The 21,642-nt window shown below is 40.3% G+C and overlaps 1 protein-coding gene across 1 annotated transcript; it reads right to left on the bottom strand. All coding sequences in view use genetic code 11, as the record gives it.

The window, feature by feature from the left end:
• Positions 1–664: 664 nt before the first annotated feature.
• EGR_00546 (hypothetical protein) lies at positions 665–15,840 on the bottom strand (the record flags this gene model as incomplete). Its single annotated transcript, XM_024489795.1, has 5 exons — positions 665–825; positions 2,496–2,895; positions 8,262–8,453; positions 13,048–13,233; positions 15,580–15,840. 5 exons carry the CDS (start codon positions 15,838–15,840, stop codon positions 665–667), a joined length of 1,200 nt encoding a protein of 399 aa, XP_024355792.1.
• Positions 15,841–21,642: the final 5,802 nt, after the last annotated feature.

Below are 21,642 nucleotides of genomic sequence, written 5' to 3'. Positions count from 1 at the left end.
GCTTATTTGACAAGTGACGCTGAAGTTGGTTCCAATTCCTATCATCTACTAATGAATGTTCCCACCACGCAATACGCTCGACGGAAATTTTGAATCACGGCAACTAGTACTCACAGGGGGGGGAGTTACTAGGTCCACGCGCATTAGATGAGTTGGCGTTGGCGCACAATCCTCCTATCAACAATTACTGTTCAATCTAGCATTCTTCTCGACCAAACAGCAAAGTTTTTTGCTTATAGTAGAGTTCATGTATGCAAGACATTATTAACTTACCGATGCCGCTAAAGTGATTGGGAACAAGTGCCGTGGTGTCGTGAGGGGGGAGGGGAAAATGAAGCTCCTTTGCGGCGCTGTGCTAAAGGAGTAAGGACCGTTTTTGGTCCGGACTTACACAGCGTCCCGGTAGAAATCACATCTATTACTACGGTGGACGCTGCTGCCAAGGTATTTTAAGTCCCTGCGATTGCAAAATTCAAGCCCCGAAACACCAAAGTACGATAATTTGTTAAAAAAATTCAATTTTATTTCAAATAACCTATGCCTTTCAGGCTGCGCAAATAAAACTTGAATTACGACTTAATGGAATTGAGTTTAATTAAGGCAATACCAAAGTGGATTAGACACTGTAAATCCCATTCTAATTTGTTCCCCTTGCCAACCTCAGTTACATCTCTTCCTCCTCCCTCGAGATTTTACTAATTCTGTGACACTTCCAGAATGTTGTCAATCGCCAGGGCCAACTTGTTTGCCCGAAGGAATTCATACCCCCGTGGTGTGTGAGAGCGAAATCGGGAGCGCTTCGATGGCCGCCGAGATATGCGGCGTCTGTGTAACATCCGTGTCCGTCTTTTTTATTGTCAGATTAGCGTTCTTCAAATGATTTCGACCTGTGCCCACTTTTGTGCTGCACGCTTGCCTTCAAGTCAAAGATGAAAGGCTGTGCGGTAATTTATTCTTGAAGTGGTGTAATCACCATTCTACATTTAATACTGAGCTGACCCATTTTTTTATTGGTCTCTCTTGTTGTTGCATGACATTTTCTTCCCCACACTTCTATGCTCCGCGTCATTTGTCAGGAAAACATGCAAACAGGGTGCTGGAGAAGGCGTGTTGTGACGCGTTTCAGCAGGACTAGCCGTCTACTAAAATACGCTCTCTTTCAGAGTTATCAATACAGCTCAGATGTTCCATTTTTTTCACCTACTTTCCCGATGGAACAACACATTCTTTACTATTTCTTGATGTATTACAAGCTGTGCTGCTTGACAGAATTAAAAATTCAGCGTACCTTATGCAAACTCAAGGCCAGAGATCGTTTGAGAGAAAGTAATTTAGACTTAATTCCATTTTGGATGGACAAACACTCAAATTAGTACTGTGACAATGTTAAAATACAACAGAAACTACGCAGCCACCTAGATAACAATGAATTGTGACACGATCCGAGGATATCAGCAGAATATTACCTAACCTATCCCAATGGAACGGGTGACCTTATTTATAATTTTCGCTAGTGGGTTTTGTAGCTTGTTGAATTACCCAGTTCTGGGGCTTGTGTGCAGAGCCAAGATTAGGTTTCTTTAAAATGAAATCATTTAAGTGTGGCATAAATTTAGAGGTACGAAGTTAGACATTGTCAGAAAATAACATAGGGAGCTAACAATCACCTGACACAACCGCTTCATAGACGGACTTTGGCTTTATTAAACTGAATTAAAGGCGCTGATATTATTTAATTGTAAGGCAACAAAAATCCTAATCATTATGGACTACAGAAGCGTCATTTTAAATGTTATCAGAAAAAGGGAGGTCTCACACAACCATTGCAGATAGATCCCCGACTCATGGATTTTATTTTCAAAAACCATATTAAAAGGAACTAACGACCATTCAGAAAGTGTTTCGTAGGGTAGCAGGACCAATAGACCTACTCTTACGAGTGTTTGTCGGAGCAGAGAATCAGATTACAGGATGGAAAGAAGATGTATGTACTTTTATGGTAGAGTGAGCGACATTTTGATACGCGTACCAGTGAGACAAGTATCTCTCTAGAGAGAGGGCCTAGAAACAATCTACTACCCGAAAATATGATAGGGTGTACGTAGGTATTAAACCGCGGTATTAAAGCCACTTTTACAGGAGGTCACTAATATTACAATTCTTACGGATATTGGAGACCGTTGAGGTTATAATCATCCAAAAAAGGTATAAGCCCTCATTTGGATGGACGGATGACTACTTTATCACCTGCGTTAATGCTTTTGTGGCAAAATACAAGTTTCGTTTCATTATATGTGCATTAATAACTTCATGACTTCATAAGACACCAAATTCTTGAGGATGAGCAGATTTCTAGCAAATTATCCCTTCATATATCACCAGAATGCATGTTAGAACTTGTAATCCATTAAACAAAAGCAGTCAGTCAGTATCTCTGGGCCTCAATAATAGGTATTTAAACGCACTAAACACTACAGAATAAACGATTTCCTTACGGGTGTTGGTGGGAGCTGAGGTCCTGATCATGCGGTAAGGAGGTGGCGAGCCCTCATTGGGGTAGATGGGGGAGACGCCGTCACCGCCAGAAATGCATCTAGAGCGATTGCAGGCTTGGCCGCCAATGCTAACGGCTCGATTTGCAGGTCTCGTCGCTGACGAGATGGTACCAGTGGCGGAGGTAGAAGCGGGAGGCTTTTGATATCGCCTGACTTCAGGTGGTTTGCCCTGTCGATCCTCAACTAATGGCTTTTCCGGACCGGCGACGCGGCGACTCTCAGAGGCTTGTAGACGGTTCTGTAGCTGAAGCATCTCGGACTTCAGTTTGTTCACTTTTGACTCCATGTTTTGAATGTGCTGCAATGAGGAAGGACCCAAAAATTCAGCTGACCTGATCGTCTGAGAAGCGAGAAAAATTTCGAGAGTTGTTCAGTCAATAAACAATGTCCATAAATTTATTTTTTGGCTTTTCCGGTACCTCCAAGTTTTTTGTACTTGAGATTTGCTTTAAAAATATTTTTTATCTATTAGGGTGCAGGACAGTGATACCTTTACCGATGCAATCAAAAGCCGCGGGTGAGAAGATGAAAACATTTTCGTTTTCAGGCTAGTGAAAAATTGATCAGTCTATAGCATCAGTTCATATGTCACTGGCTATTCCTAATTGAGAATTGGGCCTTTAATTGCGGTCGATCAGTCACTGAACAACACCTTCTTGGTTAAAGACCCTTCTCCCTCTTTTCTCAGCAGTCCCACCGAACTGAGTGGTGATACGAGTGCCCCGAAAATGTCGTTGGAATTAGTTCGAGAAGCGTTCTATTTTTAGGGTTGCATATTTTAGTGTGTAATTCCAGCTTATGATGATCTAATTTGATTTAGTGGGGAGAAGAAGCCATTGGGTTGCCACAGCTGCGCGAAAGAGGGCACAGTTGTCCGTCGTCCACACATCGGGCAGGTGAATGCACAATGCCTTCACCTGAAGTACACCATTTGCTAACGGGCTCCAAATCCTTCCATGTAGTTGAAAGCGCAAGAAATCCAGCGCATGCACTGCTAAAAACTTGAAGTTATTGAGCTGTAACTAAGAGTTCCAATAACCATCCTTTAAAATGACTGAACTTTACCACACTTGTCGTTATAAAGCTAGTAGATATTCAAAATCCGATTTCGCCGCGAAATTCCACTTTCCTACCTTTTGGTTGAGAAGTGGTGTTTCAAATAACCAAAGCATGCCCATATGAGGTAGTTTAGTAATTGACATCTACAGTGGAGGACTGGTAAGGTCCACTGAAATGCCAATCAAGGCTACTTCCATGCGTTGACAGTACCAAACGTAGTCGCAACTCGAACTACCTACGCGAGCTATTTTTGAGTACACTGTCGTATGTGCTTAATCAAACCGCTGATCTGCATACGTTGTGTGCATTAGCCGCACCCTCGTTGACAGCGATTTCAAAGTATCTGTATAACGATGGCTCTGTGACGAAAAGCACCCGTAAATAGCTCGGCGAATAGAATGGCCCACTCTTAAATAATAAATAAAACCCACAAATCACCCTTACATGCGAGGAAAAAGGCGGAAATTTCAGACTAAATCCGCTTGTGAATACCGGGGATCATTTTAACCGTGTTATCATTACTTTTCTGAAATGCGTGTGTTTGCTTAATCAAACCTTTATGAGTTCCATAATTGATGTAAAAGACCTTTGCAATGACACGGTTTTTGTTCAAGCCAGAAGGAATATATGCCTGCGCCTTTGCTGACACTTCTATTGCCAATTTGAAATGCAGGAATAGAATTCGACTATTACTCACAAATATATAAACCCACTTTTCGGGGGAAGAAGCGTAACATTTGCTAAAAATACTTTTGCCTGCACTCTAAGGCGCTATTTACGGAGCACTGGCCATGCCGGAATAAGTTAGGCCAACCCTTGAAGCAGTACTTAGAACAAGAAAATTGTTAATCTCAAATGGTACTTCAAAAAATGATCACTTAGTACAAATGAGCTACGGGAAAATAACACTAAAAGAAAATTTATTTTACCCAAATCAATATGACATCTTTATGCATTTCTAATGATTGAGGGATAAGAAGAAAATTGGCAATACAAGGTCTTATACCCATAAAAATTACCTTAGTACCTGTTCGGATTGGATTGTGGATCATTTAGAAGGATATAGCCCCTTGGCAATCGTTCAGATTAGCGTAACTTTTAATGGTAGATACACCCTTTAAAGGACATAACATTGCCAACAAAATTCACCTGGAAATCGCACTCCTTGCGATGACAGGCAGATCAAAAAAAGTAGATAAATTCAAGTCCCCACAGTTTTGCTTTTCCCCTTCCACTGCTCGGCATATTTATCCACAGCCTTCCGCATTCTGGTTACTTGTCAGTGTCAGAGGAGATTGATGATACTTTTGTCTGTGTGCGTGGGTGTGGAGGAATTTTGTGCCCGCAAAGCCACAGAAATCGATATCAAATTTGGGCCGGAAACATCTGCTTGACATTTTGACAGAAACCATCACCACGACTGCCATTTGCTGCACATTGCAGACGCAGCAATAAGTCATTAGCAAGAAAAACGCCTTTGGGATGCTGTAGTAGGCAAATCCACTTGCAAGTGTATTTTTTTGGCCTGAAGTTTCCAATTGCAGCATTGGGTGAAAAGGCAAGATTATGGCTTTCAATCGTATAAAAATCATGCCTAATTTTGCTGTTCACAGAGCGATGTAAAATGGCGTTAATTTGTTGTACTTTCCTGCTAGCACCACATGATGATTAAATGCAAAACTTAAAATTTGAAACCTGCCTAAAATATGATCTACTGCGCCTCACAGGTTTGCACTGTGACAAAGTAAACTCATCATGTGCCTTTATTCAATCAGCTTCAAAGCCAGTTTTGTTGTTAAGCAGATCGCTGTGAATAAATTATAAAGAGCGCACAAATAAGGTCGCAAGCATTTTGCATAATAAGGAATTTTCCCCAAAGAACAACAACCTACGAAAACTAAAAGCAATACTTTGCGTGTTTTTCTACCTTGGGTCCAGGTCTTTATCAATTGCCGAATCCCACTTTGGAAGTAAGAATGTAATCCATTAAAGTGATAATGTTCAACCTTGAGGAGTTTAGAGGGTTCCTTTAGAAGCTAACTGGAAGGAAGGAAACTCTCAGCAAAGTTCTTTGTTTTAAAACCTAAAGAACACTGCCCTACATTTAAAATATTAAACGGCGATCACCGTTTGTTTACAAGTAAGGTTAGCTGCAAATACGAACGGGTGCTAAATAGAACTGAAAACTAAGGTGAGCCCGTAGATCCCACCCATCATTAAGCACCAGCCTGTCTAGTCAAGGGGTTAACGAGAAGGAGGCGAACATTTCCCTCATCGTAATTACCACTGAAATTACGACTGCATGCATATGCACACACAGAGAGAGACACAAGTGATCGAGTTAATCACCTCGAGACCAAATGTCGCACGTGCTGAGCGGGTTCGTGACGGTGATGGTGGTGGAGAGTCGGTCGAGAAGTGGTAAAATCGGGGGCACCTGCTTCTTCCCAACCTTTCTACTTGACCACACTCTACTGTACTCACAACCCCAATGGTGAATGCGGGTGGCTGAGGTGCCAATTAAGCGAGTGAACTAGGATAGATATTGGAGCCAGGATGGATAGAAAGGCGATCAGAAAACATCCAGGACCTTCCATCGCTTGCTGACTACTTAAATTCAACGATATTTCCCCCCAATGGGGTATTTATTTCATAAAAGTACATTTTCGATCGTTAAAATAAACCATTTGTGCGCACTTAACGGGTCTGTGTGGCTACCTCCTGATTCCACAACTAAAATTTCCCTTTGGCGGTAACTCTACTACGGCCATTTTAAGCATAAAACTTAATCCTAGTGCGAAAGATACTTTATCAAATTCGATTCTTAGCTTGAACAAGGGATGAGATAGGATACGAGTAAGCTTCGTTTCCAAGAAAAATTCGGTTTCAATATTACCACTGTAGCGGTTGATCAGTAAGGAACTTGAGCTTCTCGCACTCCGTAGTACTATTATTGGTAAGAATATGGACATGAAACAAACCAATAGTATGTATTAAAATGCGCTCTGCAAAAGTGCTCACATAAATCCGACGAAAAAATAATTACTTCCAAACCACTTCCTCAACACCTCTGAAGTAGGCTCGCTGCCTTGTTGCGAAGCTTATGAAATCCACTTTAATAGGCAAATATGACACAAATTGACTTAAAGATTGCAATTTTGCATGCTGAGAGATGTACTGGGAGGCGTAACAGTTCTGCCAGTACGGAAAGTAGGGGGCTATTGGAAATGTGTCTAGGGTGTTTCGACGCGTGGCTTGGAAGGAAAAATATAATCAGGTTTAAGCAATACACCTTTTAATCACGATTTTACTGTTTGTCGGTTGTGAGAAGGCCAGGCCTGACCTGAAAACCACCGTCAAAAGTATGCCAAGTTGTTGTAGAAGACGTGTAGAGACAAGCGGTGGTTCCCCTTCACGACTTTTCCATACTTATAAAGACAGATGTAAGAAACATTTTCCAAATCTTCGGTTTAACTTCGATCACTTCAACGGATAAAATGTAGTAGTTTAGTAGTCTATGTGCTTCGTATTTTTAGTAGCAAATTTCCACTCAGTTTAATCGAAGGAGCCTCGACCACCAAAGTTTAAGGTGCTTTTAGCCTGGTGCGAAGTTAATTTTTAAGATGAGTTAGTAAGAACCACCATGGACCTGTTTAAAATGATACTTTAGCTCGTTGCCAGTAAACGCACCCAAGTTTGCAACACAGGAACTTCAAAGCTTTTCTTTACTTCCGATTCCAGCTATGGGTGCGTACACAAAATAGCATGAATTTGGTCCGAATTCTTTGTCTCTACCTCTTCTACTGTAATACTTGACAATTTTGGTGGTCGGAGGAGAATCAAGAAGAAGGTGGGCTCAGTGAGCAGAGATGTTTTGTCTGTGTAGCCAAGTAAAACGTTTGCTTTAACTTTTGTCAAGCCTCAACGATGGAATGAAAAATAATGCAACAGAATAGAGTTACTCTAAACGTTTCGCAGCTGTACTTTCGACTTAAAAATGAGATCCCTACGCAGGATCTTGACTTATTCCTAAAAATATCGATGAATCGAGAAGGTTCTAGTCAGTGGTTATTCCTACATTCATTTGAATGATTTTCTGCTATATGGAAATAAAGTGTACATCCTAGTGGAAAACTAAAGAATTATTGCCAGTGCTAAGGCTAAATGCCTAACTCACAATTACATCTCGTACATGGAACCGGCAACAGCTAATCATGACTGATTTCTTCGTTAAAACCACCATACATAGGTATCAACTGTTGACTTCATATCACAGTTTCAGAAAATGTTGAAAATTTGTTCCACCAAACACAAAAGATAAGAGTAAATCCCTACACTAAAAACTCGATTTAATGAGAGAATTTTGTACATTCTAGAGCGATTACCTATTAAGGAATTTTGTATTAATAAAATCAATTATGTACTTCATTTGATGTGTAAGCTTTATAGATGAAGTTTCAAATTCAGAATGTGTCCCAAACTGGCATGCTTATCTTAAATTTGAAGCCAGTAGAAAAGTTTTGAACTAAGCTTATGGTCAACAACTACCTACGAAGGCCTTGAGTACCGAGGACTGAATCAAGCTTCTAGTTCTACCCTCAACGAACAGTTTGTTGGAAGTGAATAAAGGTAGAGCGAGAAACATACCCTATCCTTCTTCATCATCTTAGCCTCCATTTCCGCGAGAGAGTTTTTGTAGCACAACAGGACGTGTTCGTATTCCTCCCTTACCGCTTCTCTCTCACGACTGCGTTCCACCAACCCGGTTGCCTGATGCGCTATCATCGACTTCTCGAAGTGTGCCTCGCTTGCGGCCAACTGTTCATGAAGTCTATGGTTCTGTGTACAAAAGGCAAACGGGGAGGAGAAGAAGTAAACGCCATACTCAACTGGTGCCAGTGTCACATATGTGTGACGCACAAATTTCCTTATTACATTTATCAGATTATGGCAAATGGTGATGTCACATTGTGTAGGGGTAGTTAAACTTGAGAAAAAATGAGTTTGGAAAGTTCTTTTACAAGCCATTTGGTTAGTTTGGTAGCACATATTTTAGTGTTTCACAAGAAAACTAAAACATTCAGGCCTTGGTGGTCACTCTCTCTGAGATCCACTGGTGGCGAATTTGTTCTTGAAAAAGAAAAAGTTTCCAACCCATGTTTCTTTGCAAAAGCTGAAAGGTACGTGCTTCTTTTGAGCTCTTTAATTAAAAAATTATTCCATAATCGCACCCAAATGATATGGCAACGTGAAGGGAAGTGGAAATGAGTGAGCTTGCCTGGTATATCAGAAGACTTTTCAGTGTAAAGGAGAACGTTTTTTGGTAGGGATTAATCGCCTGTCTTTTTACTTGTTGAGCAAATGCAAAATTGGGTCCTTAGCCTTGAAATTTAGCGGTATGTAGTTTGAAACTCTATAATTGTTTTTGCCACATTAATTTTGGGATTTCACGTTGTAGGGCTTTTGTTAAAATGCCATTTGAGATTCCATTTGCCAATAACTGCTCCTGCAAACTACGATTCTGCACAGAAAAGAAAAAGAAGAAGAAGGTAGCCGTGGCAGTTGAAAGCATTGCCTATTAAGTGGCTGAATGGATTCTCAAGCCGAGCGCTTAACCCAGGGGAGCACTTCATGAAAGATTGAAGGAAGTTTTCGCATAGGCATTTATGTGAAAATAAATTGGACTCCAACTGATTCTTTTTATCTTCAACTAAAAGGACTAATTATGTAGCATCATCTACCGAGGTCACGCATATGCCACGTCACAATTTTTCTATCTGAACCTGGTGTCGCAATTATGCTACGTGCATTCATTATCAATGCGGAAAAATTAGTGACAAGAAATAAAATTATTCAGTTTTAAATGGCAATATAGAATCGGGTTGCTTCTGACGTTATATTACCCCAGCCTGCTAGTTTTTAGGCGGCATAACTTTTAATTCCTCAAATTATTTTTTGATCTAGGAGGTCGATTTGCTTTTTTGACCCCAGTGATTTGCCCGTTAAAAAAGAAGGAAAGCGAATGAAAGGAACTTGGACAACGAGTCAATCCCCTCAAATCAATTGCTTCTACACAGCGCTGTTCTGTGCAGAATAGCCAGGGGACAAGGAGGAAGAGAAGGGTAACGTAACGCTCCATCAGGTGTGTGTGTAAGTTCTCTAATGAACGGTTGAATGATATTGCTTGTGAGTACTTGTTGCGTAAAGGCACAATTTCTACCAAGAATTCGAAATAAGGAGTTTTGCAATCTTCCGGAATCAAAAAATACTTGCCATGAATTTGGCGACGGATCGGAAATCAGTGGAGAATTTGGTTCGACGAAGAAGGGCAAAAGCGTGGTGCCTTAATTTACTAATTTTCATCTAATCACCGAAAACGTTTATTCACAAGTGAATTTGTTTACCATCTTATCAAAGCTTAATCCTTGTATGCTGGCAAAATTCATACTTCACGCCTTGAGGGAAGTGAATGAAGGTGCGGTATTTGAAAACTGAGTGAGTTTTTAGCACCCTTCATTTGTAACAAACAGCACTAGAAGGCTGACTACAAGTTGGGATTTTGTGAAGGAAAAGAAAAGGATTAATTAGAGTGAGTCACTGAAGTAGTACAGACTGCAAGTATGTGAAGAAAAAGTGTACGGATTACAGTTGTGTCCTGTCAAATTGCTCTTGTCCTAGCGAGTAAGCATAAGCACACGACTGCCTTACCCAATCCCGTTTCACATTGAAAAGGTAAAATTACCTTTCAATACTTGACCTCCAATTTCATGATACGGGATTATTTTGTGGCTAAAAGCAGTCATGGGATCGGTTGCAGAAGTAGTATCAGTAATTGAATAAGGAGCTGATCGTCTGATAGACGTACCTGAACTAAGAAGACATAAGGTCTGAGAGGAAAAAAACGGAAAAAGTTTTGGGTCATTCAATGAGATCTAAGTTGAAATGTCAAATCTACTAACTGCCTTTAAATCTCTCTTAAAAGACAGACAAGGAACTCGTATCTTTTTTGAAAGAAGTGAACTAAAGAATACTGTCTACCTTTCACTTTTTGATTTGAAAATATAATAGAACGTGCCAAGAATCCGAGTTGGATCATGACACAGTGAAGAGGACTAACAAAAAACGCGATTGAGAAGAGGCCAATTTGAGTCAAGCTGGGATTGCAAGAATGAAAAGAAGAACAACGCGGTGGGAGGCATCATGTGCTCCAGTGGTTGACATTTCACTTTTCCAATCTGCTTCTCAATCTTATCATTTAAACACGAGAACAATGACTGTTTAAAGTCCTATTTGCTCACTACTACTTCTATTTTTTATCGTCCTTTTCCAATTGAGATGTGATGTGGCCTTTAAAAGCCTATTGTTAGCACCTCCTTGCTAGAATCGTGCCTCTTTAACAATGACTCCTTTTGCCTTTGTGGGTAAAAAGGAAGATCAAGGATCTACAGCAAACCACGTTTCTGCAATGTGAGGGAGAGAGAAAAGCTATCAGTTTATTTGATTTGGTCTTTTAACTGTACACTTTGATTGCTGAAAGCATTAGGCATCTGAGGTTAAAGACTTACGGAAATCGAAATTAAGCTTACGAATTGCATTAAATACACAGACAATCTTCAACCGAAAGTATTTATTTTTGCATAAATCCTTTTCAAAACCACCTATTATAGAGAAATGAGGCCTTTTGGGTGCTTTTGAATTCTACTTAGTTTCTCCAAGTGTTTTCAGCTATCCCCAGTCTCCACTTCTTTACAATTTCTTGGTTTTGTTTTTATAGTTTTCAGAAATCTATAAGTCTCCAACTGGAAATCTCGTTGTTGATTCCTTGAAAAAACTGGAATTTTAACAGAATCCTGTGAGAAATTACCGAACTTAAGTCAAATGTGTCACTTGCCATGTTGGTTCCAAGAGCTCTCTGGATCAGCAGATGTCTTGATTGTACCAAATATACATTTATGACAAATCCGTACCTAAATAGGTGGTGCTATCCGTATATTATGAACTTGCTTTAACTTGATAAAAGATTATATCCGGTTGAAACCAATCAAGCTCATTCCTTGCCACTTTAATTAGCTGTCGAAGTTACGCATACAAGATCAAATCGTCACCTGTCGAATCGCGCCCTTCATATCAAAAACGAAGACAGAAACAAGATTTTGTTCAACCTGAGGACTTTGGCACCATGGTAGATCAAAAGGCTGCGACAAGATATAGAGCATTTTTTTGGACCTACTAACCTCCCGTTAAACCACCCAAGGTCATGCAACGAGACATTTCCGACTCCAAAAATGCTGCAAAAAAACTTGAAAATGGTAACGGGTGATGCGGTTTTACGACCATCTCGGCCCTGACCGAACCACCGAGGAAGGTCGAGATCTTTGCATGTCAATAACCTGGCAACTGCCGACCTATAATTGCTGCTCACACAGTGTTCAGTAAAGTTGTACAGTCTTTAAAAGAATCTCAAAACAGTGCAATGCTTTATGGTGTAGGAGTAGGGTACCGTACGGAGGGCTTGCAATCTCGGAGATCATTTCATGCACCTGATTGGTGAATTATAGGCCTCAGAGTGGGCCTATGCGGGAATGAGATCATGTCTTGCATAACAAAGCATTATGAGAGGGAGAGATGAGGAGGTATAGCTGGGTGGGTGGTTATTTGGATGTATGCTTGTATTGTTGGAAGTGATGAAAAGTGAAATTCACAGTTCGCATTTAGAGATGGACTTAGTGTACTACTCAATGATTGTTTACTTGTCAACGCCCACCCCGATTTAACTTGTACTAAAATTTGCGATGATTGTGAAAGAAGTAGCAAGAAATTTTGCCATGGCCTCAGGCTACGGCGATCGAGAATCAGGTACTTTAGCAGTAGCATGACCCACTTCGTCTAGTTTGGAATTTATGTAGTTACAAACACTTTATTAGGCAAAATGTGGATTTGAAACAAGTGAACTCTTATGTTCAACATAAAAAGCCTCATTAACAAGGTGGGCTTTAATTATGCCGAATAAAATAATGTTTATAGTTCTAGAAAAGCACTCACGACATCCCCCAAACGAGTATATATGGTGCCTAGACCTACATTTTTAGAGACAAAAGGAAATGAATTATTCTAACATAGCTTAAAACACGAACAGGTAACATGAATGGCAATTTTCGTTCTTTTGCTAACCATTGAGCTTCAAATTCCCACTACAAAAGACCCCAGATATTGCCACGTGCAATCTTTTTGTGAATCGCGTTTATCCCGGAAAACGGTGTACCTGGGATGTGTGTACCAATTTTAGGCACAATCGGTGATGATGCTCTACAGCGCTGCCAACACACACGCAGTGTGTAAACGAACGTTTTCGGTACTTCAGTAACACCAGTCCAGCCCCCGAGTAGTTTAAACGAGTCCCGCACCTTCGCCATCACAATAATTAAAGCATTACCTCGTTGGTGAGATGGTCGACCTCCCATTGCAGGCCGTCGATCCTCGTGGTGGCCTGAGTGAGCTGTTCTAGGGTCTCTTTATTCGTTTCGAGGGCGCACTCCAGTTGGCTTCGTTGTTCCTCTTCCCTTGATGAGGCGCTCCTCAACTGTTCCTGGAGATCTGTGATCCGATGCGTTACAGCTACCTGAATGAATAGAGGAAAGGGTTGATTTACCCAGCCCAAAATTTTGAGATGAGATTGCTTTCTAGCCTGTAATTTAATACGATTGCGTTTTGCTATCAAAAGAATGCTGCTCCATGAGTTTCAAGGTTAAAAGGAACAGGAAGAAATGCAAGCGGATTCAACGAGAAGTAAAAAATCAACTTATCAAACTACATGTGCAAAATTTTGCAATAAATACTTCGTCTTACTCAAATACAAGTGTTCATAAGTAAATTTGGAGAAAAGGCCTAGAGTCGCAGTAGTAGTGACATCTTTCGCACACCTCTCATTTTCCCCCAAATTTGGAATTAGCTGTGTCATATCGTTCAGCACAAGTAGAATTAAGGGGAAAAAGGGACAGGATGATAGATTTACTAGCCATTTCTATTTATGGATGCTCTAATACCAGCGCATACTAGTTCTAAAAACCACTATTCCGTAATCTTCAATACAAGAGGTAAAATGCGGAACAATGTATCGATAAAAGACAAGTTGAAGCAATGAGTTGGAAATCATGTGAAAAACATCGCATTTTCGTAAGCACCACTGGGAGAGTAGTGCACGGTAGACCTGTGGTTAGTAGTCCAATAAATGAATCTTTAGCGATTCTAAATTCACCGCTCATATAGCTGACCTGTTAGTGCATTTTTGGCCTCATGTTCATAATCCTGTTCCTTACGCATCTCCTTGATACCAGCCGAATCAAAGCAAACAAGAATTTTTGTCAATGTTACGAATCAAGCCCTCATTTAGGAGGCATTTGTTCAGTACAAAACATTATAAATAACAAAAGTGCAATATGAATAGGTTCCGATAAAAAGTCAATCCGAATGAAGCAAAAAGTTAAACCGATTACCGTGCGCTCACGGCAGACGCAGCTGAATTTGAGTTATCACAGTGACGGAAAACCAATCTTATGGTTTTTTTTGTAAATCACTTAAAACACTGGAAGAGCTAGAAGCAAAGAATTAGACTTCTAGAGTCTAAAATGAGGTTATTTTATTTAAAAGTTGCACAAATTTACTCAACGTCGATCTTGATTCCTCTTCACCTGCTGAAGGACTCAGACGGGCATATTTAGTCTGACGAAATTGGAGTTAACGCGCTAACACTTTAAAGAATCAGGTAGGCTTTGGAGGATATGCGTCTTTTATGGCCAAATTTGCCGAGAATATTTTGGCAGTAAAGTGAAAAAGTCATCTCCTCAAACACACTTTCTTCCTTTAGCCCAGTATACATCACGTTCAAGTGTAATGAATGCGAAGCAATTTAGCCAATCTAGAGAAGTTTTCAAACTTGTAATTGGACCTATCGCCAATTCTGGGTTCTCGATCGCTTTCTTACAAGCGTCAACTTGATGGATTGGGAAGAAACAGTGCTTGGGCCTGACCCAAAGATTACCACCACCAATGATGCAGGATGCCCGACCTTAAGTATTACAAGAAGCGGAAGCCATCTGCATCTGCACAGATTACACAGGTAAATGTGGAGGCGTTGTAAGCTAACCATAAATAAAGATGCCCAATTGTCTTCGACTGTGCCAACACTGGCTGATGCTAGTCTTGCTGTTTATGACCGCTACTGCCAGCAGCGATTCGCAAGTGGGAGCGCACTTTTGCCCCGACCTCAAAATAACCCCACGGCACAGAATGAGGGTGTTTGAAAATCACTAAAATATCGTCCAAAGTGTGGAAAAATAAAAATTTAAATCAAAAATGAAGCACAGTCGTCAACTAACCAAATTATCGGAATTATCGTTAAATTATTTCACAACAATCTCAGTGCTTTCGACTATCCTTCAAGTCGGTGATTGACAAGACGGAATATGTGGAATTCAAAAACTTTAACGGTTTATTGTGAAATTCATGAATTTGTTTAGAGATGCACTTAATTCCTTTACAGGAGATAGTATGAATTCGTTATGAAGTGCTGTTAATGTTTACTTCTTCAGTTATCCATGATTGGAGAACGGGAAATGAGAATGCTGAACAACGGAAAAGAAAGGGGTGGAATTTTTTATCTAAAATGATTTAAAATACAGATTGCCCATTGTTGTGTTTTAAATCGAGGCCACATACCACGCGCCATGATGGTTCTTGTCTTTTTTCCAAAACATTTATCTTTTGTAAACCCAAAGTGTCTTCAATTGTCTATCTGTGCAAAAGAAGACCCCGCACAACCACTTACTAGGCCTAGCTAGCATTTCCTTCCTCAAGAAAGTTCAATACAGTTCTGCAAAGCCCTAAAATCCAAATGAAACCGGAAGTTAACCGAGTGAAATGTCGCCATATTTGTCCGCACTGCTGAGGAGACACCCAGTGGCCTTACTAACAGCGCTGTCGACGTAGGTGCAGCGGTAGGACATTTGTGGAATTTGCGTTTATCAGGCGGAGGCAAATTGAAATTTTGGAGGCAGCCAAGGTGGTATTGATCGCTGCCACTGCACCAATCACCACGGTAATGATGTTGGAGGGAGAGTGGGTGGGAGGGCGGAGTGATGAAACTTCGTGGGACTGATGCAGTGAAAGCACAATCACTGCACCTACATACACGCACCCACACAAACGAACCCTCACCTGGACGTCCCATAAAGAGGTCAAGTGACGAATGGAGTGGGTACATATGGTACGTTAACCGTTTTCCTTCGCTCCCTCCCCCCACCGTCGCTCATGCCCTGAAGGCAAGCCCTGATACTGCCTCCCTCGTTTATGCCCCATGACAGAGTATAGGGATGCACTGAGGTTTCGCCAAAACACGTCAACAAGTATCCAACGCAATCGGAAGCTAGCACGCGTACGACCACAAGATCTCGTCAAAACACTTAAAAATATCATCTTTAAAAGTGGCCCCACTCATTTATGGCAGCAACAAAATAGCATTTAAAAATACTTTTGCTTAAAATTTTTACAAATTCAGCTGCTTTGAAGAAATAACTGGCGTGTAGCGTTTAGCCTTGTTCAAAGGTAGTTATTTTTTGCAAGTGCACAAAGACTACTTGAAAGCAGCAGAAATTTACACCAAAGTTAATTGCCCTATGAAGTCAGAAGTAGAAGACAAATTCGAGGTAACATTTCCAAACTCAGAACATTTCTAAAGGTTGATTGTTTGCGTATCTCAACTGTGTTGGTTTTGATCGCACATTGTACTATTTTGCAGCCATTCACTTCACTCCACTGTCTTCGCACCGGCCATGCATGGGTGCCTTTAATACCATCGGCTTTATTTTCCTAATTCTCACATCTTATGCGTTGAATCCATTCCTGCCTGCGCTAAGTCTTTAACGCAGGAACAGTTCTGCCTATAGACTAGGTTTTGGGCAAACGTTAGCATAACGAATGATGGAAAGCGGAGGAAAAGTCATGTCACGCGAAAATTCGCATCAAATGGAGAAACACTAATGAGGTTAGGTACGATGCCTGAGTAGCAATAGTGCTTTTCAAGCAAAAGTATGCGAAAATAATAGATGGATATATTTAATCAGAGGAAATCAGCCGCATTTTCACTCCATTCATAAAAACCTAAAACAAATGCAATGAATGAATGTTTTAAGGTTACAGTTGATGCGTTATGCAGACAACTATAGATATCAATGGAAGAGTACCATCGTCTACTTCTAGTATAAAATGAATCGATGGTGGGAATTGTTTTCGTCCCATCCTAAAATCACAAAATGAACGGGTTTCCAACAGCAATACAATCTTATAATAGAAGTAGAGGAAACCGTTACATAGTTTCATAACTTTTCTTATAATCTAAGGAAAATTCCAATCTTCTGTAAAAGAATGTTAGTTTCTGCTACGTGTTTAACGGCACAGGTTCCTCCATTTCTTGCTATTCGGTTGTTTGGCTGATGGCCTAGAGCTAGGTTCGCATCGCCTACGTTGCTAACCTCCTGACCCATTATTACGTTACGCATAAACCTACTTCCAGGCTGGTATGTTTTGCAACGTTCTGAAATGGTACACCTTTTTAGAAGAAGGTTTTAATCTGTTGTGTCCTGACTCCAGTTTCACACGAATTCACTGGAAGTGAAACGTGCAAAATCATATGACACGAACACACCCACGCTCTTTGATAGGCTGCCAGTTGCGCAGTTGGTTTACGTTATGAACTCTGGTGGTGTCGCCATGACTTATTCACGTGAAATCTCGCCCCAGCCTTCACACCTTCTATGAAGTTCACAACCTCCTCTCACTTAAGTGAAAACTTTTCTTTTCACCTTGATGACATGGAAAGACGACTGAAATGACTCCTTCTGGTTTGGGTTGCTCAAAATGAGATTTTTGGACATTGCTGACACATCTACAGTGATAGTGTAGCGCTACCACCTAAAACACATACTTTCTTATTTTTCATTCAATTTCCCCAAAGCATTGAAACAAAGGCAATTGTGTTCAAAACTAAAACGGACGAAGTAGTTGGCAAATGCGTGGATGAATAAATGCACTATTGATACGAGTTAAACAGAATGGCCGGATAGGAGGGACGAAGATTTGAAACGAAACCTGGCGCTGAATTTTTGAGTAAAGACACTAAAGGTCTTTGTTAATCGATCTTGCTTTCAGCTAGCATCATCCATAGACTCGTGGGATCTGATAAATGCGTTAAAGCAGCCAGGTTGATGAAACAATAAGAGAATTAGCAAATAAGTATTAGCTGAGATCAGTGAATGGATTTAGGGTTAAAAAGTGCTAGGCCAGACCGAACTTGGAAACTCATCTACTCACTTTTGTAATATCATTTCTCCCATTCCTTCGCTAGACTTTTTCGATGTTGCTCACTACAATAAATTACAATTAGGTGTCAAACTGGACGAATATTCCACAGATTCTTGTATGAGGTAAAATTGCCCGATTCTTACATGCGCATTCAGTGACCTAATTTTAGTGGTTTCGACCTCTTAAAATTGGCCAAAACGTACCATCACAAAAAACAAATTACTTTAACTCAACAGGAAGTAGGGCAGTAAAGTGGTTTACTGTCAAACAGATCGGAAGATTGATCCCCTGAAAAGAATTCATAAACGCGGTTGCCAACTTTTTTGGGGAGGAGTGTGAAAAGAAGGGTCAGGGATGAACAATAAAAATGAGAATTTGAAAGTAGTCAGTTTGGCTCCCAAAGTGCATGTGATTACGCGTAATTACACGCGATATGATTTTATCCCCGAAACTTTGTGGCAGCGTTTTTGCAATAAAACACACACGTTTGTGCAAAATCGGGTTATTGCGGTTTTTAAATTAGCGCGCACACACACACACATGCAATAAAAAGACTACCTTGCTGAGGCATATTTTAAAGGTAACAGTGAAGCTAAATTAGCGGACCAGTCACCTCTACTCCACTTGCTATCTGTATTCCCAAACTACAGTGACCAATCCGAAGATTTGTTTTATTTTTGGAATTTTAGGAATTGATGGGTCGGTTTGATTTAACCGAGGATGCGATTCCTTTTCCAAGTTATTCCTAATAAATTAGTAGCCTCCACTTAAGAATTCATCCGAATTCAAACCCAAAACTCTGAAAGAAGAGATGCTTACGTCGACTACGCCTTTTTGCATATATAATGAGGCTAGGTTCCTAATAATACCCGAAAATCCGAAAATGAAAACACCACGCGGTTGATGGTAGTCCACAAAGACTTAACATTATACGCATCGTACATTGCGGAAGCATCGCCAAAAGCACTAGGTAAATTTGGCGCCTAGCCCACCGCATAAGGTGGGGGGCTGGTAAATATCTACATAGAAAATAGCGATACGCCCGAAGGAGCGTGTTTGACAGGATATTAAGTCATGAAGGGGGCACGGTATGCTGCTCAGATTTTCTTCCATCTCACGCGAATTCCCAGGGGGCGAAGCTTTTGTCCCTTTTTCAAAAATCCTTGTCCGACGCCTACTTCGCTATTGCAGAGATAAAAAACCTACCATTTTAATATTTTTCTATTTGATGCTATGAAAATCGCATTCAAGAAGAGGAGGGGATCATTTTCTTGTCCATAAAATTCATCTTTAAGCTGGATAATATGAGTACCCCTTGATGCTTAAATTATAACATATGGGATATGATTAATGAATCCAGCCAATTATCGCTTTTATCACAGCATTTAAAGAAATTCGACGTCCGTATTTTTCACCAAAGTCACAATTCAGTATTTCCAGTGACATAAATGGTCAAAGTTCTCAAGCCTAGTCATAAAGAAGGCTCTTTTGCGGACTTTAACTTCCGCTTTCGAAGATGCCGAATTAGCCACATTAAGGCCAATCATCGTGACGCACTTCTTTGTTAATATGAGTGGACTTCAGTGCACACAAACAAAACTATAAATTGGAATGAGAAGTGAGCACAAGGAGGGCTTCTTTGCAATCTAGTTAACTAAAGGAAAAAAGCAAAGATGGGGAGTGTTGGATTAAAACGGTTTGATGATTGAAACGCAAAATATTTGTCATGGATCCAAGATAGGCAAAACATGAGGCTTTATTCGACTTAATTGTTTTTACACGCAGATAGAGTAGAAACGGCCAACAAAATCTTTATTGGAAGCATTAAAAATGGCTGAATATATTTGACCACTTAGGTTACCAACAATTTTTCTGGGAACTAGTACGGGGTCGTCATTTACATGCATTTAACATTCACTATAATGGCATTAAAATACCAAACCATCCAAAAAACTTCAAATCATTGTAATATTGTTCGCTGAAAGAGTGAGGGAGCTTCCAGAGAGTGTGTATTTGAATATGGGTATATGGTGTGGAAAAATTTTCATATTTGGGAGGTTCATCTGACCCGATTAGCATGAGGTCTCCAGATAAGGCCTAACCAATAGTCCTCAAACGTGACAGGCCCCGAATCATCCGATTACTCGGTGATTGCAGGGGTGAGTAACAGCATCTTCCATTTTCGGAGGCAAATACGCTTACGCCAAAAACCACACTGATATGACACAAAGCGGAAAGCAAAATCGTTTAATGAAGTTCCTACCTCCCCTTTCTTTTCATTTCGGGGTAAAAGCTCACTTTGAAAGCACTCATCTCTATGAGATTGAATGATTAATCAGACACTGAGCCAGCTCCCAAATGCGTCTCATTGTCAACTAGTAAATAAATTCAGGTAACTTTCGCTCAACCCTGCTCAAATCCCAAAAGAGGTGTATTCAAATGGAGTGAAATAAGAAAAAATGGGCTATACGAAGAAGCTCATGGGATTGGGCGTGCCTCGCTTCTCTACTTCCTGTTTTAGGAGTGACCAACGAATTCAACGATGGAATTAAATGGTTTGATTTTTTTAACTCTATTAGCAGTCAACAGGTAAATGATGTATAATTGTGGATGGAATAATTTTAACCATCATTTCGTTTATTAACTGCTCATTGTTTAAAACAGTAGTATCGCATCGATGTTGAAGCCTTTTCTTTTGAGGCCTTCTGAGTAATGCAGGTACCATCTTCGTACCGTTTAGCTAGGTATGATCGGGGTTAGAATGGCGCTTCGAAAGGTTTATCCTACGTATTACCTCACTAACGGTTTTAAATTAAAAGAGAGTGTTGTCGAGAATTTTGCGAATTTTGCGAAACGCAAGTATTGTTTGCAGTTTGTTAACTGGAGTAAGAAGATTATTATTTAATTCTGAAGATTTGGGAGATTAATCAAATACGTATTTCCTATTAAGCAGTCCCTCTGACACATGACACAAAACGACATACAAGTTACGTTTAGTATCGAAAACACCAACCACCACGTCTAAAAACAAAACACAATTGTTAAGGTGATGGCAGAAATATGAAACAATTAAAACTAAATAGAATGGAACTTGTGCAAAGAGGACGGAAAGAGGGGCTGGGTCTGCAGCTACTAGGTGCAACAAGCAGGCAAGCATAAACACGGGTACCCTTATGACCTAGCTGTGAGGGTGAGTAAAGTTGGGGGTGATCACGCCACATGTGTGCTAATAAACACAACGCACCAACACAAATACACAGCAAAAGTAATGAAAGTGGGCTGACACCGCTCTCGTAGTAGCAGTCGGTCCCTCTTCAGCTTACCAGCGAAAGTTGTGAGTACCTATTTTCTTAAAATAGAGATCTAAAATTTAACCTCATGTCAGGTCCGCCAAAGCAAACAACACAAGTAAAGGTTACCGATTTTCTTCATTAATTTGCGGATATCCTACAGTTGGTGCTTCAATCAGCCGTTTAATGTATTACATTTCGATGATTTCTGGATTCCAAAAAGGTATACCACATATTAAGCATCTTTTAACCATTCAATGGAGGATTTCTAGCATATTAAAGCTATTTTAGAACATCCGCCGAGCTTGGTAAAATCCAACCTACGATTTCTGAGGTTGGTAAACGTGCCATTGAGTACTTATCTACTGACCAATAATGAATTT

Source organism: Echinococcus granulosus, assembly GCF_000524195.1.
Source record: "Echinococcus granulosus chromosome Unknown EG_S00002, whole genome shotgun sequence".
Classification (NCBI taxonomy): Eukaryota; Metazoa; Platyhelminthes; class Cestoda; order Cyclophyllidea; family Taeniidae; genus Echinococcus; species Echinococcus granulosus.
The sequence above is the reverse complement of the archived record's forward strand: the minus strand, read 5'-3'. Positions and strand labels throughout refer to the sequence as shown.